Source organism: Numenius arquata, chromosome W (genome assembly GCF_964106895.1).
Source record: "Numenius arquata chromosome W, bNumArq3.hap1.1, whole genome shotgun sequence".
Taxonomy (NCBI): domain Eukaryota; kingdom Metazoa; phylum Chordata; class Aves; order Charadriiformes; family Scolopacidae; genus Numenius; species Numenius arquata.
This window is the reverse complement of record NC_133615.1, coordinates 55174-81781: the sequence shown is the minus strand read 5'-3', so window position 1 is coordinate 81781 and position 26608 is coordinate 55174. Positions and strand designations below refer to the sequence as shown.

The window sequence follows — 26608 nt, the reverse complement described above, 5'->3', positions numbered from 1 at the left end:
CGCCATCAGAGGCCCAGACAAGGAGAGAAGGTGCTGCCACCCTTCCTCCAAGGAGAGCACGGACAGACCAGATGGTGAGGACGACATGCGCAGCTCAACGGAGCAGGAGAAGCAGGTCTGGGTAAAGAGGTGATGCTGCTCGGCACTGGTGAGGCCACCCCTGCAGTGCTGTGTCCAGTTCTGAGCATCCCAGTACAAAAGGGATGTGCGCAAACTGGAGAGAGACTCCAACAAAGGGCCACAAACGATGATGATGGGTCTGGAGCACCTCTCTTCAGAGGAAGGGCTGCGGCTGTTCAGCCTGGAGCAGAGAAGCTCGGGGGCGTCTTGCTATATGAATAGACCTGGTGGGAGGGTATAAAGAAGGGAGGTCCAGGCTCTTTCCAGTGATACCCCGTGACCCGGTGTCAGGACCAGAGGCAATGGGCACCTCCGAGCATCAGGAAACGCGCTGTCACTGTGGGGGCGGCTTTAGCCCTGGCGCAGGTTGCCCAGATTAGGTGGCGGAGTCCCCTTCCTTGGAGAGAGTCAAAAGCCATCTGGATGTGGTCCTGGGCAACCGTGTCTGTAGGTGACCCTGCTTGACCAGGGGGGTTGGATAAGGTGACCTCCAGACGTCCCACCCTGTGAAGCGGAGGTGAATTAGCCACATGCGTGTTTTTGCACAAACGCCTGCGTTGGTGCAAGCGCCCTGTCCAACCCGGGGGCCCTCACAAGGCGCCGGAGGCCCCGGACCTGCCGAGGGTCCGTCCGGCTGCGAACCCCGCGGAGCCGGGGGGACCCCGGGCAGAGTCTGCTCCGGCCGCCTCCAGCAGGGGGCGCCCTCGGACCACGGATGGGCGACCGGCGGGGCGGGGCGGGCGACCGGCAGGGCGCGTCCCGGCCCCGCCGCCCGCCGTCCCGGCTCCTCCCGGTGCCCGGTGCCACCCGGGCGGCGCCCGTGCCCGCAGCCGCGGGGGAGCTGGGCGTCCGGGCCGGTCACCGGCCCGGTGCCGGCCCCGCCGCCCCGGGGAAGCAGCCGGTGGGCCTGCGGCCGTCGGGGGGGCGCGGGGAGGCGCCCCCGGGATCAGCGGGGCACGGCGGGGTTCAGACTTCACCGAGAGGCGGTTTTTCTTGCCCAAATCGGAGGCCTGGCACCTGTGCGGGAGGCCGGGCTGCTGCCCCGAAGCGCGCACGGCATCGGTACGTAACGCCCGTCCCGCTAATCCCCGCGCCTTTACGCAATCCTAATCCCACTTCTCATTTCCTCTTGACTTAGTCCCGGAGCGGCAGCAAACGGAGGTGAGGACTAGTCCATGCCCAAAGGAATACTCCACAGCACTCCGGTCAAGCCTGCAGGTCTTCTCTGGTAAAACTGTGGAGAAAAAGGCACTGCGGTGCCAGTTGGGTATAAAGTCAATTAGAGGACGAGTGATTACCTGCATGCCTCACCTTAGATGTTCTGAGTTCCAGGACAAATGTGATTTATCTCAGCATCCCAACCTATGGGATGGTTGGATGCCAGCCAAAGGGAATACCCAGTGTACTTAATTGCTGTCCCAGGATTTTTATAACTTTAAAATGCTTATCTTTTTCAGTTTTGCCTTTCTGGTTTTGTCCCTGTGTGCCACCTTGCCCGAAGACAGACAATGCAAAGGCATTTGAGCAAGAACAAGCTGCTGGTGAGCCTGAGACCTTTGTTTAAAAGCATTGCTTCAAACCAGCATACCCTCGGTGACACTCTGGATTTGCCCGGAGGCCTCTATTTTACTCCCTGCGCCCGCCTCTGCTGAGATGGAGTCGGAGGAGGGACATCTGACCGGCCCGCGCTGGTCAGCAGTGGGACACCATCCCGTTTACCTCAACTCTCCCTTCTGTGGCGGTGGCCAAAGCTTCAGTTCTTACCTCGTCTTGCCTCCATCCAAATTTCTGCTGCCTCTGTTTAAACTGTCTCTGGAATGTCTTGCCCAGCTGACTTTAACCACATTTCTACACAGAACCAAACATTTCAGAGCTGATTTCACACTTCTTAGCGGGGCAGAAATGTCATATGACAGAGGGATGACTGCCAAATGTCAGCCAATTTTCACATCATGCACTGGCAGAACACAGGGATGCTCAGAGAGAGGAGACACGATATTCATTCTACCAGAAAAAAAGGGTGATGTTATCAGAGTGACCAGCGTCCCGGTCTAACCAGCTTTTCGCTCTGCTCTCTTTTGTTTGTTTTATTCCACTATTTTCTGCTATGATAGGATTTTGTAAATGGGTACTCTGTGGCGGGCGAACTACTGAAGGAAGTTGTTAAAGGTTTATAACCCACAGCATCGGTGACACGGGAAGATGCTGACTGTATAGAAGAAAGAGCCTGAGTGTCCAGCCCAAAAACACTATAGCTGAAGGGAAACATCTTGAGTTAATGCCTGTGGGAGTTGGACTTCATATTATGTCCCAACAGACTGAACTGAAGAAAGGTGTAGCCAGGAGCTTTGAACAAGTACGTGAGATTTTTCAATAGTAACTAACTAAATGTTCTTACTTGAAACCCTTGTCAGATGTAGCTGAGGCAGATGGAAAGAAGATCCTTCAACTCTCGCCTGCAGACATTGACACGTCCTCAACAGAGGAAGGGAACAGCATTGCCCTCAACCCCAACAGCTCAGAACAGAAATTTGTGACCGAGCTCTGCGTGTTTTCACCTCGCAGGGGCTGTGACCCGGCGTGGCCGTGGAGCAAACTCAGCCGTCCCACAGCTCCAGAGGGGATGACAGCTTCTCCTGACCCCGTCCAGCAGGGACTGAGGGTCAGCCCTGGACAGAGAGCCAGTCTCGCTCCGCTGGAAAGCCACTGAGCTGAACTCTGTGCCAAAACCCTCCTTGGCTTAAATAGGTCAGGTGTCTCTGCCGGTTTTCTTGAATACTGACAGGATTTTGAACAGGGCTGGGAAGGAAGACAGCTTAGAATACACTTTCTGCTGAGAAATCATGCCATTGAGACCGAGTTTCATGATGGCATTTCCTCATAGTTATTAATTCAGAGATCTTCAGAGCTCTTTATGGCAATTGCCTTCTCTCCTGCATAGCTCATGCTGCTGCCCTCTGCAAAACCTTACACATCTGTATGTTACGCCTGGGATTTCTGGGCTGGGCAAAGACAGCCAGGCCTAACGGAGACTTCTCACAAAAAACAGTCTCTGCATTTCACATCTTAATGAGAAATCACCCAGGATTAACCTCATTTGCCAGCGAAGACATTGCTACAGATGAAGTAGGTGCAGAGATGGTGATTTGATTTCGCTTTTCCAAAGCTTTGAAGCAAATGCAAACAGGACATTCCATTCCATTCCATTCCATTCCATCCCTAGCAAGGTTTCCCCCCCCCGCCATGAGTCATTTGCCCTGTGTCAAGAGGGGAGGTGCAGTAGCCCCAGGAGCAGGGCTCTGCGCCCACGGAAGAGTAGCAAGGATTCCTCTCCAGGGAGCCATCCCTCACAGGAGTCCCAGCCCTTGCCCACTGCCCCGTATTCAGGACACTGAGCAAGGATCCAGTTACTCTTGGGAAACTCTAAGAAGCATTTACAGCTTCACCTGCCGACACCTACGCACTTCCATGGGTAGTCACAGCCGCTCACGAACCTTGTCCTACACCTCCACCTCTCCCAACAGTGGTGGGCCATGGTCAGCGTAAGGACAGTCACCGTCTGCAGTTGTCTCATTCCAAAGGAGTATATTTCTTAATACTGTCACTGGCAGTCTTTTCCTTAGAGCTTCAGATGTTGCAAAGAAGTCAAATATAGACACTAAAAATACTGTCTTGCTAATACAGTCTAAGCAAAAGAAGAAATAGATCACTCGGAAAAGGCCAGGCTAATAGCCTTAACGAAGTTAGAGTAAAGAAGTGGTTAAGGATCTAGATGATTTAATCCAGTTTTAAGAAAAGGTTTTACAGTGAGCAATTAGATGCTGTTTAAGGAATTAATCACTAATGGGTCATTAACTCTGACTGCTATTGTACAGTTAACAAGCCGAGGCAGGATTATTAGACTCAGCACCCAATTAAGAAGGAGAAGATATTTACAACAAAATGAACAAATGAGCTTTTAAAATGGAATGGGACAATTTGAAAGAAAGTGTAGAAACACAGAAAACTAGGCAGGGCACAAGAAAGATATGAGTTTGCATGTGCTTCTGTCCCTTTATTGCTTTGAAAATTATTTACCTGTCTGTGCCCACTTATGTTTAGCTGGTTGAAATATTTATTTTTAGCAATAAACTCATAGCTTTCCTTGAAGGACATGACTGCACACAGTTTATCCGTTACAGGGTTCACGTGTACCAAAAGACCCACTTAATATGTCAATAAATCACCCCAGCTTGACATAATCGTTCGGGTTTTGCTCGCAGGTGTTGGATCAGGAGCAAAGAGGTGTCTTCAGCTGCTGCTTCTGCTGCCCTGTCTCTGAGTCGTTATCTACTGTTAGTCTTTGACTCCCTCAGGGAACCGAGTGTCAGCGCTGGTCGCTGCGTCCATCAAAAACTCAGGGGGGGGTCTCTCCAGTGGCTTTACAGGATACAGAAGAACTGGAAGCAACAGGGAGGGAGGGCAGCAGTGTCAAAATGTGGAAGAGCGCCACTGAAATCTGGAGGAGTTGCTTGTTAACGATGAGCAATAAACAGAGGTGAGCGCTTTTGGGCAAGAGCGAAACATGCTCACAGGCGGGAGGGCTGTCAGCGTCGGAGCCGCAGCTGGACTGCAGCCACGCCATGGCAAGCGGGATTGCTCCTGCTCCCCAGGAGGACGAGTGCATGGACCAGCCGCAGTCACTCGGTGTGTGTCCCCCACTGACACAGCCCGGGGCGTGCAGGCACTTCTCAAGCACTCCAAGAGACATCCTTCTCTTGTAGCCACTGGAGGAGATGCACCTTCTTGCCAGCCCAGCATCCTCGGTGATGCAAACAAGGCTCCCCTGTGAAAGCACCGCTGGAATAAGACCTAGAGGCTGAAGCAATACAGGTTTTGTTCTCTTTCCCCCCAGAATTTTACTCAGGTCTCCTTACTAGAAGTTAGCAAGGTATTTCCCTGGTCCCGACAGCGACAGTGCTTTCTTCTCCTGATGGCGCGGCACTTTGCCAAGGAAGCAGAGAGCTGCATGCTGGGCAGGCTGGGCACCACCACGGGCACACGGAGCGGCACTGACGGGTCCAGAGCCCAGCAGGAGGGGGCTGGCCCCAACAGGGCTACGTTCCCCCCTGATTCAGTGGGGACCACTCACTGGGGCTCCCTGCACCCCCCTGGACCAGCAGAGCTCTGGGAAGGGAAGCCTGGGGTCCCAGGCACAGTGTGTGCTCCGGTCCAGGGAGGCGGGTTGGATCTGCAGGGAGGCCGAGGCCGGGGAGAGAGGAAAAGGCCTTTCAAAATAGAGCGATTCCTATTATTATCGGTAAAAGAAGCTCTCCAGACAATAGATGGGGGCTGCTGTGGACAAGGCTGTGAAGGGATGTTTAGAAACTGCTGTCTAAGGTTAAAAAGCTCTCTGAAGTGAAGCTGAACAAAGCTGACATACTTGTTTCTGACAGGACTCTTAAAAGATATGCACAGATTGTGAAAATATAATTAGATGCCAGCCTTTGTCTGGCCACAACGAGTGGGAAATGGTGAAAGGAGAGGTCTCCCAGTCTGCATTGAATCATCCCCAGGACACAATGAGGGCGCTTGTGCATCCTTCTCTCTTCCCTAATGAGAAACGTTAATTGCCACAACCTCCAGAGTGTGTAGAGCACCCCGTGCCCAGCGGAGGAGAAGGGGTGTTTCATTACAGCTTCTCAGCCCCATTACAGGCAGTAACGGAGATAATGGAAAATAAAGATGCCGCAGTTTTGGTTTCGGCGGCTTGGCGATGGGCACTGGGTGGGCGGGGGGCGAGCAGGGCCCAGCACCATGCCAGCCCCGGGGGGCTGCACCGGGCAGGACGCAGCCAGCAGCACCCCCCAACAGCTCCAGACACCCAGTGCCCCACCGGCTACCGCCGGTTCCCCCCACGGGCAGGCGGGCTGCAGGGCACGGGGCCCTGCGGCACCTCCCGGTCCCTTCTCCGAGGGACCAGCAAGGGGACCGGGGGGGCAGGGGTGGGCAAAGCCCGTCCCAACCTGGGGCTGCCCCACAAGAGCAGCCCAGCGACTGCCACGGCTGCGTTCCCCCCTTTCCGAATGGGGACGCCCCTAGCTGGTGCACTCCTGCCGTGGGGCTGCAGCCCCCAGTTGGAGCAGGGTCCTGCTGCTGGGGGGGGCAGGAGGAGGGCCACGGCCAGGCCTCTCACACCCCTCTGCGCCGCACCGGGGTGCAGAGAGACGGTGCACAGCCTTCACGCAGGTCGTGCCGCTCCACGGTGCCAAAGCAGAAAACCCTTCCCAGGCAACGCGGGCCTTGGTTCCCCGGCACCTCACACAGCGCGTCACCCTACGGCAGCTTTTATTGCGACTACGGCGCCCAGCCAAGCAGGGAGCGCAAGAGATTTGTTTTCCTAAGCTATGATCGGGCCCCTAACTCTGCAGGGCATGTGGAAAAGGGAGTTAAAAGGACGGCAAAACACAAAGCAAGTCAAGGCGTGGGGGAAAGGCTGGTACAAGGGACAGCCCTGCCGTGCCCGGCCGTCCAGGGGAGCCGGAACAGGGCGAGGGTGTCCCATGGTCATCCCGGGACTGGCCTTCCCTGCGGGATTCTCCCAGGCGCTGAGGAGGGAGTTCAGATTGTCTGCCAGGGTTTTCCAATGGACTGGATGTGCTCCTTGGCTTTCATCCGCAAGGCGGCAATGCTGGTGTTGCGCGGGTCTGCCTCGTCCAAGGGGAACTTGTCCACAAAGGTGGCCCCGCACTGGTAAGGCGGCGGTGGCCCCATGGCCCCCAGGGGCTGCAGCGCGTGGGTCACTGCCGGAGAGTTCAGGAACGGCGGCGGCGTGTAGCTGCCGGGCAGGCTCTGCGGCGAGGCCACGAAGCCGGGCAGGGTCTGCAGGGCCGTGCTGCTGGGCACCGGCGGGCTCAGCCACGTCTCCAGGGGCAGGTTGCTGCTGAGGGGACCCATGGGGGTTGCCTGGGGCGAGCGGTTGAAGGAGAGGATGGGCGAGTCCTGCAGCTTCATGGAGGTCACCTCCAGCTTCTCCTGCCGCCTCCACTTGGCCCGTCTGTTCTGAAACCACACCTGCAAGCACAGCCGCGTTAGGGCAGCATGGCGGTGCCGTGCCAGGCAGGACAGAGGCTCTCCCCCGGGCGCACACGGAACGAAGCCGGTGACACGATGGACCCGCAGATGCCGGGGCAGGAGCGGGTTCAGCCGGGCTCGGCAGCCCCGGGCTCAGCGGGGAGCGGCGCCGGGGGAAAGCAGCGTGGGGAGAGACCAGCTGCGGGGCCGGCCCGCCTGCTCGCTAGCCATCCGCTAGCCATCCGCTAGCTGCCCGCTGGCCACCGGCTAGCCGCCTCCCGGCGCACCGCGGCCTCGGCTGCCCCGGGCCGGGACACACCAGGCAAAGGGCAGCGGCGCTGACGGCCGCGGCTGCCGGACGGAAAACGGCCGCGGGCTGCGCGGTGTCCCGCCGTCCGTGCCGGTCCGGAACGTCGGGGCCGTGCGGCCGGCGGCAGCCGCAGGGACGCCCGGCGGCGGCCGTGGGGCCGCTCAGCCGCGCACCGGCCGGGGGTAGCGGGGCGGGGGCCGGGCTGGGTTCACGGGGCTCCGGTAGCGGGGAGCGGGGGCACACGCCGGGCCGGGGGGCTCCCGGCGCCGGGAACGCGGGGCTGCGCCGGGCCGGGCCGTGTGCGGGGCTGCCGGCGGCGGGGCTGGCGGAGCGCGGTGCGGGTCGGGCGTTACCTGGACGCGGACCTCGGGCAGGTTGACCTTCATGGCCAGCTCCTCCCGGCTGTACACGTCGGGGTAGTGGGACTTCTCGAAGGCGCGCTCCAGCTCGTGGAGCTGGTAGGTGGTGAAGGTGGTGCGGTTCCGCCGGTGCTTCTTCTTGGGCTGCTCCTCCTCCGACGGCTTCCCCTCGCCGCCGCTGCCGGCGGGCAGCTCGGGGCTGGCGCTGCCGGGGCAGTAGGGCTCTGGGAGGGGGAGACGGGCGGTCACCGGGGGGGCGGTCTCCCCGCGGGGCTCGCCCGGGGGCGCGGAGGGGAGCCCCCCGCCCGCCCGGCCGCCCCGCTCACCTTGGAAGCGCTCGGCGCGGCCCGGGGGCTCGGCCGGCGGCGGGTCCCCGGGCACCTTGGGCAGGCAGAGCCGGCCCCCCCGCCTCTCCGCCTCCTTGGCGCTGCCGCCGCTGCCGTCGGGCGGGAAGGGGCCCAGCAGCCCGTCCTCCTTGGTGAACCCCAGGATGGCCTCGATGCTGTGCAGCCTCGACGGGTTCCCCCCGGGGCTCCGCGCCGCCGGAGCGGACAGCGAGAAGGCGCCCTCGGCCATGGCGAGCGGGGCGGCGGGCGGGTGCATGGGGCGGCCGGCCCGGGGCCCCGCCGCGGCGCTGCGGTCCCGCCCGGCCCCGGGGCGGCTCTGGCGAGCTGGCCTCCTCGGGGCGGGGGAGGAGTGCCGGGGGGCGGCGGGCCGGGGGGAAGGCGAGGCCCCCGCGCCGCTCCGGCATGGCGGGGGAGGCAGGGCATCCCCCGGGCCCCGCCGGCGGCGCCCGCCGCTCCCCCCACCCCCCCCCTCCGCCCCGCCCCGCCCCGCCAGTCCCGGCCCCGGCCCCAGACGGCGCCGGGCGATGCCGTCCGGGGCCCCCGAGGCGGGGCGGGGCGGGGGCCGGGCCGGGCGCCCCGCCGAGCCCCGCCGCAGCCCCGGGGCCGGGCTGCCCGGGCCGGGCGCCGTCGGGAATCGCCGTGGGACAGGCGGCTGCCGGTGCGCCGGGCGCGGGGGGACGGAGCCGGGACGGGGGCTCAGCGGAGGGGCCGAGGCGGAGCGGGAGGCTTGGGCCGGGGGACAGCGGGGTGCCCTGCGCTGTGCTGCCGGCCGTCGGAGCCTCTCCGAATCTCTCCCGCTTGGCAGCTCCAGCCGACAGCCGTCCCCGGCGTTTTTTGAGTGCATCGGTTCCACAGGTGGCCGCCCGAAAGGTGACGGGCAGGAGGACGCCGTGGCACCGTTCTGTGTCCACGCACGGGGCAGAAAGCATCGGGGGCAAAAGCTGATGCTCTGGTCCCCTCGCGGGACACTTGCCCTGCGGCTGCTGCCCTCAGAGCCAGGCTCACAGCCCGGTGAATGTGCGTGCTCTGGGGGAGGATGGACTCTGGAGACACCTGAAGGAGGTGGGCTCGGCCTTTCAGCCTTCACAAGTGTGGGGAAAGCGCTGGGCAATATTTCTGAGGAAATTTGCCAAGGTACTGGTTTAGGAGAGGCCCTGTGAGAAGAGCTGGCTCTGTGACCCTGTCCTCCACGCTGCGAGTGTGTCTGGGGGGCTGGAGGGCACGCAGTGACATCCAGAGTGCTTGTCAGCCTGCACTTAGCTTTGAAGATGTTTCCATTTCAGGCCTGAGGAGAGTGTCTGTGAAGGAGGAACACCACTGCTGCTGCTTCTTCCAGCTATGTTAGCCAGTCTAATGAAAGGTATGACCTCTCTCAACAAATCTTCATTTTTGCTTCCCCCGCTGCCCCAACAGGATGCATTTTGTGTGGATTTTTCCAGAGGAATCGCATCAAAACAAGGATTGGCAGCACTTGCCTCTGCCGGTGCCCACACCTTTTTAAGGTTTGTGGTCTGATGTCCCAAAGTTAATTCATTTTAGAAGTGCTCAGCTTTTCCTACTAGCTCCAGGTGAGGTTTGCCTTCACTGACTGCTTTGCCGGGGGGGGGTGGGAGGGGGGAGGTTGGGGCCAAAAGAACTCAGCCGTCCGTTGCCAAAGAGGGAAGAGGCCAACAGAAGAGACAAGAAAAGGTTAGTGTGGCTTTTGTGCACAATATGAAAAGCAAGTCAATACCATTGTAGGGGCATTGGAGGGCACTCAAAGCAATCAGCCAGGGGCCATTGTGTCCCTTTAATCTACATGTGTATTTCCCAAGAACTCTATTAGTGAAGATGAATGAACTGTGCAATGTCCCTAATTTCTTCTAATTTGAAGCCTGGGTTTTATGGCAATCACAACCAGCACAAAACATGCCTGTCCCTCCAGAAGCCCTGGGCAAACTTGGGAATCTTTTTGCTTGTAGCAAAAAAAAATAAAGATAGCAAGGTGAGACGAAGGAGCAAAATCCCTTTAGGCAGACCCTGCTCTGGCAGCAAGTGCCATAAGGGGCACTGGGTCCTGGCACAGATCCTGCTTTTAGGGCACCTGTCAAAATTGTCAAGTACAGGGACAAGACTCAGTCTTTTTGCTGTCAATCAATCACAATGCGAATGTGCAGCAAAAGAACTTCCCCCCCCAGCCCCGGGCAGGATACGCATCCCACACAGTACAGGAAAGACCTTCCTCCCTAATAGAGAAGGATCCTTTTTCCTCAGCAGTAGATTATTACAGTTGCATTTGCCGTATGGAACTGCATTTGTCAGTGTAGCATCCTTCTTGCAGGGGAGAGGAGGTGTCGAAAGAGGAAGTAACTCCCTTGGTCACAATCTGCAAAAAATTGAAAAAAACTCCAGCCCTGTAACAGAGGAGAGAGCAGCTCTGACTATTCCGTCTCCAGATCTGTCTTTTCTCTCTGGCCGTGCTTCAGGCACGGACTGTGGTGCCCTGAGCGCACATGAGGCATCGCACTGCTCTGGGGGGGAGGAGGTCTGACGGTTCCTCTGGTAGTCAGAGCCTCACACAGAGAGTTTAGGATGGCAAAGAAAGGGAACTGTCTGAACGTTTCCCTCTGGGTCTGATGTTCTGGCTGTTCACTCGGTCCCCTGCCGGCACGCAGTCCCCTGGGACAGACGTCACACCAGTTTGGAGCCTCAGGAATTGGTACTGTGGTACATGGCAGCTTCGCAAAGGCCATTTACCTTTGGAAATTTACAGGGGCAATCAGGATCAAATTTGAGAATGTTCATTAGGGGATGAAATAGGTGGGATTTGTTACTTGCCTTTCCAAAAATAGCCCCCATTCCATCACCTTCTTTAGTTTTGGTGTTTTGTTTTGTTGTTTTGGTTTTTTTTGCAATGTATTATTACAGCATTTACTGCTGAAATTATCTTTGGAAGCTAACAAAAATCCTCAGGATGGGCAACGTCTAACGCGCAGCCGTCTGCTCATCCTCCTTCCTGCGCATGCATAGTGAAGACTAAATCGGGATAGTTTTGATCCTGTTGGTGCTGTTGAGACACATGCATGGGATGTGGCTTCACACAATGAAATCACCACCATAAAACGCCACAGATTCTTGCTTCCTTTCCTCCTGCCTTCGCTTTATGTCAAGCTGAAATAATTACTGCCTTGCAGAGCAGGCATTTGAAGCTGAAGTCACTCTGCAGGTGGGACATCACTCTCGGGGCCGGTGATGTGCAGCAGGGAGCACCTCCCTGGAAGATAAACAGGACTTTCAAGGCCAGACAGCAAATCTGCGAGGGGCGGGGGGGGCAGGGAAGAGGGGGAGACATTCCCCCAGCAGGACCTGTGTCCTGCTGCAGTTTACATACTCTGTGTATTCCAGCAGACTATTAAAAACTGACAAAAACTGGCTTTGCTTTTTTCTCCCCAGAAGTTCCTAAGTGTGCAGTTCAAGAACCTTCTTGAAAGCACCGTGTAGGAGGGAGCTGCCGCCTCCTCCCGTCACTGCATCACTCGTACATTGACAGCCGTCTCCTGCTTTTTTTCTGGTGAGATTTTGCTTTCTCTGCCCCTGGTTGTGTTGTCTCCACCCCTGACAAGGCGCTCGGTGGCAGCAGGAGCCCCCACGGCGAGTGCCGAGCTGGCCCCACGCTGCCAGAGGCTCCCTGGAGCAGGCTGTCCCCGTGTCCCTCCTGGCTGGGGGCACGGGGTGGCCGCGGGTGCTCCGGGAGCGGGGCTGCCCGTTCTGGGGGGTGATCAGCACGGGCCGGCCGTGAGGGCCCCCACATGGGGCTCACCACGCTCAGCCGTCCCTCCGGAGGGAGGGGGCACAGGTCCATGCTATAAGGCTATATTAATGCAATCCTTCTTTACTTGTTTTCCAATTAGCCTAATTGAATTCGGATTGCTTAAAAGTGGGCACTAGAGACATTTATCTTGATGGGATGACGGCCTTGAGCCCCAGCGATCCTATTAACTGTAAGAACCCAAATCCCAGGTAGGGTCCGTCCAGCAGCAGCTCCATGTGACCCAACGCCTTAATCGGCTGCTCTGCTGTGTGGCGCTCACACAGAGACAGACAGACACACAGACACACACACAGAACACACAGACACACACACAGAGGCAGTGGCTGCCTCTACAGCTCCAGCAGCCTTGGGAGACGGGCTTTTTAGTGCAAGGTGTGCAAGAGAAAGGCCTTGGAGAAAGGTCTTTCCTTTCTCCTGAGCCTTGGAGCACAGTGGGTGTGCTCTGCCCTCCCGCTGTGCTCCCCATCATCTGTCCCCAGGGCTAAGCATCTGGAGAGCTCCATGGCTGGTGACATGTTTCTCGTGTGGCCCTGCCACCTCATTCCCGGTGCCTAAGGACAGGGACAGCTGTGGGAGGGATGGGACACGTGTGTGCTGGCCAGGAGCGGGGCAGCCACCTCCGGCGCAGTGAGGACCAGGCTCTGCTGAGGGCAGGACAGACCTGCAGCCCTGCCCTGGCCACCATGCTGCCCTGCCCGGGGGCTCTGGGGGCATCTGGGGCCATGGCGCTGGCCCCCCATGGGGCCAGGACCCACCATGCCCCACCGTGGCTGAGCACGGCCCCCGGGCAGGAACCAGTACCCCCTGCTGTGTAGCCCGGCTCCGCCACTCCAAAATGAGGGCTTTTCAGCCTCTGGCTCTAAAAGCGGTGCCCAAGGCAGCCCACTCCCCCCGCAGAGATCAGCCTGGACGGGGCCAGGGCTGGCACCCTCCCACGCCATGGATGGGGGGGACCTGTCCCGCGCCAGCCCCCGGCCCCCTCCAGCCCCGCTCCCCTCTGCCAGCCCTGATGTGGTTTTCGGAATCTCATTAATGGCCTGTTTGGTGATTCTGACTGTACTTTCTTCTTTGACCCTTTAAACCGTGAAAATGCTGATCCTATATGTGCTGACGAATTTAATTAGCTCCTTTAAACCACCAGATGCTTTCAGTAAGATTTTCAGGGTGTCCCCAGCACATTTTAATTCAAAGGTCGAAAGCCTGTTTGTCCTTGTTTACTTTGGTGTTTTATAGATGAGACAATTCAGTCTGTAAAGTAGCAGAACCGTGTGGAGACACCTACCACATCTGTCCAAACACAGAGGGGACACGGCTTGGTCCTCAGAAACCACAGGCTGGTTGAGCTGAGCTGGTGACTATTTTAACTACTTTGTGGAGAGTCCTCCTAAAAGAGCCCGCTTGTCCTTCCACAGAGGTAATTAAATTGTCTGGTTCCATATAAGAGAAGGATCCCAAGAGACAGAAATCGGACCAGAACTCTTGGTGGCTTTAGGCAGGGGGCTTGAGACTGCATTAGCATTTGCTGGCTCTCACCTGATGAATGCGCTGAAGACAGGTCTTCTCCACTGAAGAAATGACCTGTTACAATGCAAGAGCCACTGACATCCCTCTCCGAACAGACCAGGGTCCTCCCTGTTGGTAGCAGGACCTTCCAGAAAGCCATCGGAGCACCCAGCTTCTCTCAACAAAGCACTGTCACCCACCGGGGCTTGGCAGAGCCACCACTGCTCTGTGGGGCTGGAGGACATCGCCCTGCCCAGGCAAAGGGGCTCGGTACAGAGCGGGTTTCACATCTGGGGTGCATTGTAATCGTATCTTTTGCACTTCACAGAGCAAGGCCTGAGGCCAGGATTAAGGGAGAGGAGAGGAGAGGAGAGGAGAGGAGAGGAGAGGGAGAGGGAGAGGGAGAGGGAGAGGGAGAGGAGAGGAGAGGAGAGGAGAGGAGAGGAGAGGAGAGGAGAGGAGAGGAGAGGAGAGGAGAGGAGAGGAGAGGAGAGGAGAGGAGAGGAGAGGAGAGGAGAGGAGAGGAGAGGAGAGGAGAGGAGAGGAGAGGAGAGGAGAGGAGAGGAAGGCAGGAAAAGACAGAAAGAAAGAAAAGAGACAAACCATCCTTAGTGCATTTATTCATTTAAAATGAATATTTTTACTTGATTGGGTGGAGATAGAGACAGAGAGAGAGAAAGACTTAAAAACCTGTAGGAAGGTGCTACATGTGTTCATTTGCAAATTTCATTAACAGACTAGATCTTGGGGAACTTACAAAGTCCTTCATGTTGCAGGATACCTGAGCCCCTCGGGAGCAGCACTGTGTACATCGCCCACGCGCAAGGGCTGCACAGCTTCTGTGGGGGTTATCGATGCGTGGTAGTCACCGTGGCTGTGCAAGCGCAGAGACAGGCTGATGCCCCCACTGCCTTAACCGCTGAGCCCTGCTCCACAGGGCTGGTGGAGGTGACCTCTGCTGTCCCGTGGTGGCCCAGTGGAGGTGACTGCTCCGGTCCCGCAGACTCAGTTGGATTTAGCACAGTGCAAGCCATATTTTTTCCCAGGGTGGGCCAGATTTACGTTTAGCCTTACATGGAGATAACTCCTAGAATAACATGGTGAGCTCATGTTGGCCTGTGCAAGTTGCTTGCCGGTAGCCCGAGCCCCAGGATTTGGCACACGTAGCAGCCAGGCAGAGGGCCACTGCTGTCACCCGGCGTTTGAAGGCTGCGAAGTTGAAGCAGCCTGGAGAAGCCTGCGCTGCTGACTGACCACGGATCGCTGGTAGCTCCTGGGCCCGGGCTTCCTACGAGTCCCCACTCCGTCCTGTCTACAGCAGCATTTTCCTCCCAACCTGTAGAGCTACACGCTTCGCTTTTTGCCTTTTGCTATATTTAGTACAGAGATGGCCAAAACCTTTTTTTTAAAAAAAAAAACCAAAAAGTTTATGCAGAAAATGTCAACGTTTGAATACTGGGTTTGTTTCAAAATGTTTGAAACGAAGGTGTTTCTATTAGAAATATATGTATTTCTGCAAGCAGTATTAAATGAGTGGTTACCTATATGTTTTGCATCAGAAGCACAATTTTGCTAAAAAATACACACTTAATAGCATTTTGATTGCTTTGAAAAAATGGAAAAAGGCACATTTTTTCCCCAATATTAGCTTTTTCAAAGCCTTTTTTTTTTCCATGGGGAAAAATGTTATGTTAAAAAATGAGGATCGGTTCTAACTTCGCAGTAAGCAGCCACAGCACGTAAATTTTGACACCCTCCTCCCCTTCGGGGTTTAAAGTCTCTCTCTCTCTCTCTCTGGCTTTTCTATACTTACATTTAGTGCTCTAGAGCTAAGTGCATTCCTCTGCCTGCCCTCGCTCTGTAGCCCCAGTGAGACAGGACAGAATTCACAGCCCTTGGAGGTGGTATCTCTCCTACATCACAGAACATTTCTGCTCAGCAGCCTGTTTCATTTCGGTGAAGGTGGCTTGTGCCTTTTCTTTGATGGCATCCATGTCCATATTCTGGATGTTCTGCAGCTGCCCCAGGATAGAGTCCTTGTCCTCCTCCTCCACCTGATCTTCTGCCACCATCTTCTGAAGGTCTTCTGGCAAACCCACGTCATCTCCAGCCATCTGTATTTGATTCTCGTCCAGTTCACTCTGATACAAAAAGCAGAAAATAAAAAGAGCACATGAGAATATTTCTGCCATCCCAGGATCTACCAATGAGTCTCTTTTTTGTTTGTTTGTTTTAGGGAGAACCAAAACACACGCACGGAGTTTTCAGTCAGAGTTTTTAGATGCAACTTGGGAGTTGAGGGGCTCAATCAGCCTCCCACCAGCGCTAAGATTTTTCAGACCATGTCAATTACATCTCTTTGGAGGGTTTCAGCAGTGTCAAAACTGAAGCCCTCCGTGTCACTTGCCATTTCAGAAGTCCTTACTGTGTGTGTTAGCTGTGGTAACATGCTGGTACTGCGGGAAATCCACTACAAGTTATCTGTGCCCACCACAGACATGCTGCTGTACACGGCCACGGCCGTCGTCTGCCGTGCGGTTCGGTCCATGGAGCAATAGCTTCAGCAAAACTCTGTGGGTACCACTCCCCTGCTCACTTGTGGGGGGTATGTTTAGGTATCAGCACTAAACCAAAGCCTTCCTGAAGAAAGATGCACTAAAACTAGGAAAGAATTGCTGGGGAAAAGGTCCTTATCTTCTCCAAACCCCATCTAAACCATATCTAGGTCTTTGGTTAGTGTCTCTGAGTTGTGATGGCACATCACGAGAGCGGTGCTGGTGAGTGGGGTAACAGGAGGACTTGGACAACAACGGAGAGGGTGGAGGTTGGGTGTGATCTGAGAAAGGGAAGGAGACAGGAGAAGGAACTGGTTAAGGAGCCGAAGGGCTGAGATGCAGTAAGCGCTGCACTGAAACGCTCCAGCAGTGGGGCTACGTCAGTTTTTCAAACAATGGTGATTTTGTTCACATTTTCTGGTGGATTCTGATGGATCCAGAGGAACAGGATATTTTGGCACAGTTCACACATCAAAGATAAGCATTAATGCCTCATTACTCCTCCAGAATGAAGGATGACAGCAGCAAAGGCCTGGTAGGAATAAGCAGCAACGCTGTCAGCGGGAGGCATTTTGGAGAGTGAGAGGGGTCTTGGGTTTGCATGAATGAATGAATGTGGGAATGAATGGCAGGAGGTACACCAGCAACGTCTGTGGTTCCTGGCCTTCGCAGGGACAGGCGGACTGGGATGCGTGGCTGCACGTGCGCTTGCACAGTTTGCAATAACAGCGTCCAAGTACACAGCGAGCCTGCGGCTCCCAGCGCTCGCTTCTGGAAGTCAGGGTGGGAAACGCATCCTGTGGGTGACCTTCAGCCAGACCGTGTCCCCAGAGCGTGAGCAGGGCCTGCAGATGCCCACTGTCCCACCACAGACACCCCCCCGGGCACTAGTACCTGCCCGAGGTCAGACATGGCTCTGACAGCAACAGAGTCACTGCCTGGCCTCAGAATACACCCAGCTTGGACTCAGAGAGCACCCAAAATAGTCAGAGCTCAGGGACAGGACAGATGGGGCCGTGGGCTCTCACAAACCCATGCAGAAAGCCCCTGGGGACCCTGCACTGCACATCTCTCCTGATGGCTTCAATCTCCATAGTCCCCAGGTCTCTGGAAGCGTTCAGCCGCCCTTTTAAGATCTCTGAGAACACAGAAGCAACCTCTATTCTAGTAAATTAAATATGCCTGGCACTAGTCTCTTGCCCCAAGGCCAGCTGGCCCGGAGCAGCCCACTGCCGTGCTATTGAAGTCTCTCACCCTGCCAACAGGGTGGTCCCATCCTGCTGCCGGTGGGAATGCCTCTCCCACCTCCCACACCAGCCCCGGGAACTGCTTGGGAGGGAGCCCAGGCCAAAACTGGGTCAGACACTACCCGACAGCTCAGTCCTGCTGCCTGGCCATAGTCTTTGGCCCTCATCACACACCCGAGGCACTCAGACTCAGGTCCATTTTGTTACAGGTGCAACACAACACAGAGTTCTTCATCCATACGTGACAGCCAGGTGTAAGCAGGAAACAGACAGCCTAGACGTGGGTTCAGACGCTCTGATTGCAAACAAGAGATGAAAGCTCAGGGACTAATCCATGGGGGAGCCAAACTGCTTTCCAGCATCACTGTCTGGCATCCTGCTTCCCTTGTGCCTGACTCATCCTGTCAGAGAATCTCCCTGTGCCTGTGCGCAGAGACCCCCGGGCAGGTGAATCCTGGGGTCCATCACCCATAACATACCACTTACACACAAAAATCAGAGTTCATCTCGCCTCGACCCGCAAGCGGGGCTTTGGCAAGCCATACAGCAGCCCCACGCTGACCTACGCCATCCGAGGGCTGCGGATACCCCACGAGTAGGTACGAGGAGCCCCAGGCTGGAAACACCAGCCTTGTCCCCCACAAACACCCCTTTGTGCCATCCCCACACAGGGAACACGGGGAAGGTGTGGGGAGGCTGCTTGGCCCCCCAGGCACTGCCATGTCACTGCCCAGACGGGCTCCAAGGAGACCCCCGTTGTCCCCGGGGCACAGAAACCCCACTTCAGCTCACGCCAGGCCCAGCCCTGCCCCTGCCCGGCGGCTCCGAGCCTGGCTGGTCCTCCATGCTGGCCTGTGCTTTGCCCTCCCGAGGACCACGGCGTCACTGGGGCCTGTTGCCAGCCCCCTCCAGAGCCTGCAGGACCATGCCTGTGGGTGAGGACACTGCTGGTGTCCCCCGTAGCCAGGACCTTCTCAGGGACCAGTCCTCATCCCGCTGCCTCCTGACAGCCACACCGTGACTCCATTTTTCCACAGTGGATCCGCAGCTGTTTCACCACGGCCCATTAAGAAAACATTTGGATCAGCAAAAGGATTCTTCCAGCTTCGCAAATCCTTGCTTTCCGACACTTATCGAGAGCCTGTACGCACTGAGGAGCTTCTCCTGAGACATGTTTCTCTTCCTGCCTGGTCAATACCCATCCCCGTGTAAGGGCTGCATACAAGTGAAAAAATCCTTTAATTCTGGAACAGCACTATTCATTAAATCGAGTCTTAACAATATTCCATCACAGCACAATAGAGCAAGAGCTGTTTGAGATTACGTGACTAGGCGTCCCTTTCATGGCGAGAAGCTTTCCTTTTCAACGCCTTTAGCAGCACTTGCTATTGAAACGCCACCTGATTGCATCTGAATACTCTTTCCCTCTAAATATCAGCCAAGGAAACACATCCTGCTGTTGGTAACCCAGACTCTCGCAGAGCATGGAAGAGACCCACCTGCTTGGAGCAGATGACACAGCCCCTTCTGGAGGTGCCAGAAATTCACGTACCACAGCACCCCCCAGCACTCAGACAGAAGAAGGGCAATGATGTGGCAATACCCTGAGAGAGCAGCGGCATTTGAGGTGACACGGTGGGTGTAGGTGATGTGGAAGGGGTGGTGGGGCCCATGGGGAGAGGTCGCGGTGCTGCGGACGAGATCTTGGGACAGGGTGGACCGGCCTGTGGTGAGATGCTCCTCTCCAGCATCACAGGCACCATCACCTCAAGCCCTTGCGTTTAGACCTTCCAGAAATTAATTGATTACTGGATCCCAATTCAGGAAAAAGGCGGGGGGGGGGATTTTTTTATTAAAATATTTATTTAATTAGTTATATAATTTTTAAAAAGTGTTTTGCATGGAGGTAATGCATTGAATAGTCCGAAGATGAAGAAGTTGTCCCTAGATCAAATGTCTCATGGCTAAAAACATCTTTCTGATGACAAACCCAAGTTGACAATTCTGTTAATAGGATTAGGTTCATTAGGGAACTGCTTTCTCCTATAAATCTGGCCCCGATACCACGAAGCTTTAGATTTTGCACTGAAAAGGGGGCCCTGCTTAGTCCTGAATTTCATGCTTTCATTTACGATGTGTGCTGGTGACTGATACTGGTAATATTCAGGGTTTCTATCCCATACTAGACCACCTGAAGTGACTTTAATTTTTCAAAATAATTAATGCATTATCACAGGTCTGAGAGCATTTTGCTGCCATAATGTTTTATCAGAGTTAATTTTTTTTTTTCAGGGACATACAGCATGTACATAATCATTGCGTTTTCTTCCTGATATAACATATGTTTTGATAAGGGCTGATGAAAAGAAAGGAGACTTTCACCCAAGGAATGCTACAAAGGTAGACACAAGTGCAGAAAAGCACAGCCTGCAAAATTCACTTGCAACCGCCGCAAATCAGCAAAGCTAAGTATACACTTAATACCTTCTTTGCTGGCTTAGAGCTCCTCTCCTCCCTTGGAGACAAGCCCCAAAGAGCACGTAGCACGTACCAAAGTCAAGATGCTGCTGGTGATGGGGCAGGTCACACTCTGGGTGCCCCCTTTTAGGGGCTGGGGAGACCTGAACACCGTCTCAGAACTGGAAAAAGTTCAACATCACAGAGAGACGCCCAGCTCCACTTGCTGTTAGTTGAGAGCTGGGCACAAGTGTCCCCAAGCCTCTGAAACCGGCCCTTCTGGGAGTCTAAAGCTGGGGTCTGGCAGAGCGTGGGGAAATGCTGTTCAGGAGCCAGCTCAGCACACACCTCCGAAAGGAAAACAAAGCCTAATGATATTTTACTACTCAGCTGCTAATTAAAATGCTGGTGTTTAGAGATTTAGGCTTACAATCCAATCAACCACTCAAAATCTTGTACTTAATTTTTTTTTTTTTGCATAATTAATCTTTCTGTAATTAAACTTGCCCTCAAGATATGCCTTCCTCTTTCTTGTCACTGTGCTGAGCACCCACGGCCCAGAACCAACGGTGTGTTGCAACCGATGGAGGGAGAGGAGCACAGTGGTCAACCTACCCTTGCTCCTTCCTGTGCCACCGGGAGGGCACGGCAGAGCTGGAGGAGCTTGGCACCTCCGGTCCATCCCCAGGAGCAGGAAGCACTGCAGGCTCTGCCCAGTTTGCAGGAGAAATGCGGGTCTGGTCACACCTGGAAGCACTGGACCACACAGCACGGGCAATTCTACAGAGGGACCTGCAGCCATCAGAGAACACCTCTGGGGGGTGAAAGAGAGATCAAAGTCCAAGTCCAAGGATGTGTGTGACCTTGATAACTATCTGCAAAAGACTCATGGGCTAATAATACTTCCATTTAATGGGGTAATTTGAATTAGAAGCTCTAGGTGTAGCAATAGCACCTTCATTTTTGAAGATGACAGACTGTCAAATAACTTAAACATCAGACGTCCTCACAGAGAGTTTGGTGAGTGAGTGAGTGAGTGAGTGAGTGAGTATCTCAGTCACAAGGTTGATTCACTTTGCATCCAAATTGCAGTTTGCCTTTGGGGTTCAAGCAAACGATTAAGAATGGTGCAATTTTATGAACATGGCACTAGAGGGCCTTTGGCGGTGCACGGTTAGAAACCACAAGAATATTTCAATTACACTGATACAGTGATCAGACTTCTGTCTGCCTGAGCTCACTCTCACAGGGGCATAAAGGCTTTTAATTTCCATGAAGCCCTTTGGAGCCCAGCACCCGAACACCTTTGCAGTTGTGTGCCACAGAGCACACAGAGCCTTTCGTTAAACGCATCTCAGTTCATCCTGTTTGGAAATCGGGTGATACGAAAAAGGCCACCAAAACACCAAGTAGTCCACATCTTCATGCACCTGATGAGCCAGCAGCCCCCAGCTCTGCTGGCTGCAGGAAGTGGAACAAGAAAGACACAGATCAGAGGGTGGTCACACCGTCTGCAGAGGGAAAGGTGACCAGGGAACTCCAGGGAAGAGCCGTTAATTCCAGGAGGCGTTTGCTGAAATGATACACTTTCAGTAAGACACTGAAGTCATATTTGACATAACTGTACGTGAAGGATATCTTAATGAAGCTGGAAAAATAAATCTCTTTAGAAATCTTTTATAAGCAAAGAAGGAGTGACCAGGTTAAGAGCAGTTTAACAGCATATAAACCACCACCCTTCTAAGATTAGTTATTCCTGGGAGAACTCACATGACCTTTTAACAATCTACGAATAAGGAGTCTACACAAACCTGAGACTCCAAAGGCTTTCCAGAAATAAGCTTTTTTCACTGTTCAGGTGAAAACCTCACTCCAGTTCAGGGATGGAGGGAACCCAGGTTTGAGCAGGGGGAAGGCTCTCGTTGGCATCACAGGCAACGGGAGCACACGGTCGACTTCTCTGTGTCGGGGTGGAAGGAAGCAGCTCCTAAACTTTCCCCCTTTCCCGGTAAATCTACCAAGTCGAGAACAGCGACGGGAGAACCTGTGTTGTGGTGCAAACAGTGCAGAGTATCACAGCGTATTGGGCCAAACCAAAGAAACACGAGCGATCGGGATCTGCAGTCAGCGTCATGCACACACATAGCAGAATAATTCAGTAAGTCCAAGAAACGGAGATCCTGCTCTCTTCTTGGAAGATATTATCCCATATTACACAGACTCTGGAACTATGCAGATCTCTGGGAACTATGTATAACTCTGCTTAAGACAGCATTGATTCTAGCAAAGACAACCCTCCAACCTGCAGTTTCTTGCTCTCCAGAAGACTTTAGTGCCTTCTGGTGCACTCATCTCATGGGGGCTCTGCAGCGCCGGGTAAACCAGGTTGCCAACATCCCCCCCTGTTCACTCTCCCGTCAGTAAGACTGAGATCACCCTCTGATCTCTCCCATTCCTTTGTTCCTCCCCAGCAGCCACCTGCATATCTTTCCTACATTCCTCCAGCTGAGGGCATCCAGCAGGCTGACCAGGGACCCTGTCCAGAAATCCAGGCCCCCCACGGCCACACTAAGTTCAGATTCAGGCTCAGGTTTGTGAGCACAGGATCAAAGATGGGGCTGTTCTGCTACTTCCAGCTACAGGCTGGAAGAGCCAGGGTCTTCGTGGTTCAGGAAAAACACTATCAACCGAAATGCTAACTATGCTTTCTGTCATGGTCCAGAAGCTACTGCAGCTGCTGCCTGCTCTTAATAAACCTCCAGATTTCTCTGTTGGTTGAAGCTTCTGCTATCTGTATTTTGGTTTTCCTGGGAATATTTGGCAAACAGTGTCAGGAGCACTAAAGAAAAAAGAATGGACAGTTTGCTTGCCATTCTTAGAAGATAGCAAACAAAACCATTCAGAAGTTCAGCAGAACTCAAACGTACAGCTTGTAGAGAAACTTTCAGGGACGTTGCTTATTTGCTTATAGCTTTTTTTTTTTTTTCTAAACTGGTGCGTGTTGCTAAGTTAAGAACACACGCTAACTGCGAGACACGATCGGAGCAGACACTCAGTGCCAGGTCACCTGTTTCAGATCTGGCAGCACAGAGAGGGATTACAAGAATCTTTCCGTTAGATAAGCCTACTGAGCTGAGGGAAAAGGGCCCAAAAGCAGCAGTCACCAGGGAAAACCACAGCTCCAGCCTCCTCCATTTCTGGACCGAGCTCCCATGGGGATCCCGCTAAGGAAGGCGATTTGCCATGTTCAGAACTCTGCACTGGCAGCCACATCGGTTTAAAATTGGCCCCTGAATGAGATGAGATCATGAACTGCAGGCTTACCTTAGGGAGTCTGTACTTTTCTCTCAGGTGAACCCTCAGACAGGCTCGTTCTGCTTTTTTCTGTGCAAATGCTGCATCTCTTTCCATCCTGGAAAATCAGAAAAAAACCCCTTTCTTCAAGATACTAATAAAATACATTGAACCAGTTGCTTGGCTGCAAAAAACTACAGGCAGGAGTTATTCCTAAAGTTGTGTGAGTTGTCCAAAGGCACAAAAGGAGCGCTACCAATAAAGGCACGGTTTATTGGGGATTTTTAAAGAAATTGCTTTTATTTATGTATCAATACAGGGACTTCCTGTACCCCAAGCTCGTTGTCAGAGCAGTTCCCTCAAGTCCTGTGAAGAATGAAGGATAAGCAAATACTACTTGTCTGGGGTTTGTACCTGAACCAGCTGTTATTGCTCACTAGAGCATCGAACGATTCCAGGCAGCAGAACAAAGAAAGTTACACTTATCCCTTGCTTATTCCACTGGGGCACTTTGAGAGACGCGGCTGCGCCTGTTCCACAAAGGCGACACTCTCACAGCATCAAACGCACACACACGGTGGCAGAATGGTCTTTCTGGGTCAGACCAAAAGTCGCCCTGCCCTGGAGTCCCATCGCTAACGGCAGACAGTAGGGGACACTCAGAGAAAGAATTTAGGAAGAGGATAAGCATCCTTATCAAAACTGCCCAGCTTCCAAGAACCAGCGCTGGAAATCGGCTCTACGTTGTTATCTTTAATAACCCTGGATGGCCTTTGCCACCTATGAATTTTCCTGGTCTTTTCTACGCCCACGTGTTGTTTCAGAACATCCTACCTCAATGAATTCCATGGCTTCCCCGTGTAGGAAACGACCTCTTGTATCTGTGGTTTTGTAAAATGCTTTCATTAGATTTAAGAACTCTTCAGCACAAATTTTGGTTAGATTGCTTCCGTATTTATTTGCAAAATGTTTCTCCTCAAAGATTTTTGGTAACGTTTGGTAACATTCACATCTCCTTTCTCTTTTAATTTTTTTTCCCAGAAGCATTGTCACAGCAAAAACAAATTTGTTCCACAATAGGTATTTTGTCACATGAAATCTACTTGCAAGATGAAACATTATTTTCCCTCTGTTTCAACAAATGAGTTTTGGTCTTTTTTTAAAAAAACCAAAAAAAACCCAAAACACAAACAAAAGAGGGTCACCTTAACTGGAATCCCTCTTAAACTTCTTTCAGCTAGTCATTGATGGGAAGATTGGAAAGAGACTTTTTTTGAGCCTTTTTGGTATATTTTGCCCCTCTTTCTCAACCTCCCTCTCCTGCCACCCACTCCTCCTCCACGGGAGCTGCCGGCAGCCGCAGCCAGCTCGGGGTTCTGTCACTACATGTCCCTTTGGGTGTCCTGGGGGGCTGAGGGGCAGGATTTGGGGATTTTCTGCTCAGGGAGGTGCAGCTGAAATGGGTGAAAGTTGGAAAATGGGTGAAAAGTGGCTGAAAAATCCAGAGAGCCCTGAAAGAGATGCCCTGCCAGCAAGAAAGGTTCAGACACACGTTCACACAACCGGCCAGTGCGCGGTGCCTCCATGAAAGAGCTTCAAGTGTTCCTATTCCAGTTCCAAACTCTGCTTCCAGAAGCGCTCCTGCACCCATTCCTCAGTACAGTTCAGCGTGCAGCAGACACGTGCCACGCTTGGAAACGTTATAGAAATAATCCTTTTCCCAAGTATTTTCCCTGTCCCAGGAATCCTGTTTTGCTTCTCAGTCTCAATGAAGCACCTTCCTGCCGGCTGGTTGTTATTTCTGCTTTACATATCCCTTGACAAAACGCACAGCGGAACACCCTGTGCTCTGTTCCAAACCAAGCGATACCTAGTCAAGGTTTTACGATAGAAATGGCTGCTGCTAAATACAGACCTGGATACCTCAAATTCCGTCAGTCATTAACCTTTCACCTATAATCATCTTACACCGAGGATTTACACAACCATTATGTAATTGACCGTTAGAGGAACAGATGCATTTGAGATTTAAAAGTCAATTGTTTTATTTATAATTATGCATGATTTGAACTCCTTCATGTTAAGTCCTTTATTTTACTTCTGTTTTGATACTCAAACACAGCAAGTGGTGAAGATTATATTTACAGACAAAATAAAACTGAGATTCAATCAGCTGAAAAGTTCTACTTTATTTAGTAGGTTTCTAGAAAAAAAAAAGCTGAAAATGCAACTCCCAAAAATAACCATTTAAAAACTTTTCTCTAGGATAAATATCATCCATTTAATATAGCACTCATTTCTTTTTTATGTCTGCCACAGCAAGCGTGGATGAAGAAAAGATTCTGCATTGGAAGCAGACTCCACATAGAGTTCTCCGAGAACAAATCATGCACATTTCAGAATTAACTCCTGCGCTACAAACAGCTCTCTACCTATGGAAAAAGTGGATAAAGTAACGTCTGCCAGGAGTGAACCCAGTGTATCAGGGCGTGGGGACAGCGGGAAAGCGCAGGATGGGGCGGGGGGAACGGGGGAACATAATATTTTATCATTTCCAGTGGTTGAATTTTTATTTTGGAAAGTATCTTTAGCGAAGATTCATCTGCTCTAAGAAAAAAACCCAAACAAACAGGGAAGAGAGCTGAACGTTTGGCTTTTCCCTGGGTTATTTAAAGGTACCGAGACTCAGCCCCACGCTGGTAAGAAGGGAACGGGTACTCACTTCTCCTCAACCATCTGCTTTTGATACTCCTCATACTCCTCCCTGGTCATCCCTGCGGCTGCCGCCGGATCAGAAGGGGTGCTTTCTTCTTTGCTTTCTTCCCCTCCACCTCCAAGGCCCAAATTCTTTACCTGGTTGCTCAACATACTTTTCATTAGAAAGGCCATCTTCGCAAGGAAAAAAAAAAAAAAAAGGATCTCTAAGAAAACAACTACGAGAAGAGGAAACCAGACCAAAGCTGTTTTCAAAACCAACAATTGTAAGCGAGAGAGTTTCTACAGCCCCATCAGCCCTTCAAGGGCACAGTGCTAGTGAAACGTGAATGCCAAAACCAGTTTGTCAGCCATAATCTGGATTAAAGAGTGAACTCCTTAATATCTACAGGCAGATGGTTCAGATTACTCAAAAAAAGAAAATCATTAGATGCAGCTACCTACTTTTTATATTAATGCCTTAAGCTAATTGGACACACACACAAAAATCAATTATAGTGTGCAATGGCATTTTGACCTCTTCTGTCCTGAAACTCTCACTTTCAGAGAGATGAAAACATTCCCTGGAACACAACAGATCTGAATTAAAAACCTGGTTGACTAAATGGCCATAGTAAAATTGTAAAATTCGGGCTACTGAGCAGAAAACCCTTCTGGATTTAGGCAGTCAAATGATATTTTAAAACTGGAATTCTTCATTAAGCAAAAAACCCAATCCTTTTCATCTATTAGTATTTTACCACCTTGGACAGAAAGTATATTGAAGGATTTTTTTTCCATCCACTTTTCATACGGCTGGTTTGGCTCACAGATGAATGGGGCATTACTGCTGTCAGT

General features: G+C 53.1%; 2 protein-coding genes across 3 annotated transcripts; both read right to left on the bottom strand.

The window, feature by feature from the left end:
* Positions 1-6431: 6431 nt before the first annotated feature.
* Positions 6432-8445, bottom strand: LOC141476673 (retinal homeobox protein Rx2). 2 transcript variants are annotated; one of them, XM_074165478.1, is made up of 3 exons: positions 8169-8445; positions 7837-8066; positions 6432-7173 (listed from the first exon to the last, which is right to left on the bottom strand). In XM_074165478.1, the coding sequence occupies exons 1-3, from the start codon at positions 8443-8445 to the stop codon at positions 6721-6723; spliced, it is 960 nt and encodes a 319-aa protein (XP_074021579.1). In that variant the 3' UTR covers positions 6432-6720. The 2 variants fall into 2 exon arrangements, with proteins under 2 accessions (XP_074021579.1, XP_074021578.1); XM_074165477.1 differs by having other exon boundaries at positions 6721-7173; positions 8148-8445.
* A 6971-nt stretch (positions 8446-15416) lies between these two features.
* On the bottom strand, positions 15417-25945 carry LOC141476681 (complexin-4). Its single transcript, XM_074165488.1, has 3 exons — positions 25779-25945; positions 23087-23174; positions 15417-15644 (listed from the first exon to the last, which is right to left on the bottom strand). The coding sequence occupies exons 1-3, from the start codon at positions 25943-25945 to the stop codon at positions 15417-15419; spliced, it is 483 nt and encodes a 160-aa protein (XP_074021589.1).
* Positions 25946-26608: the final 663 nt, after the last annotated feature.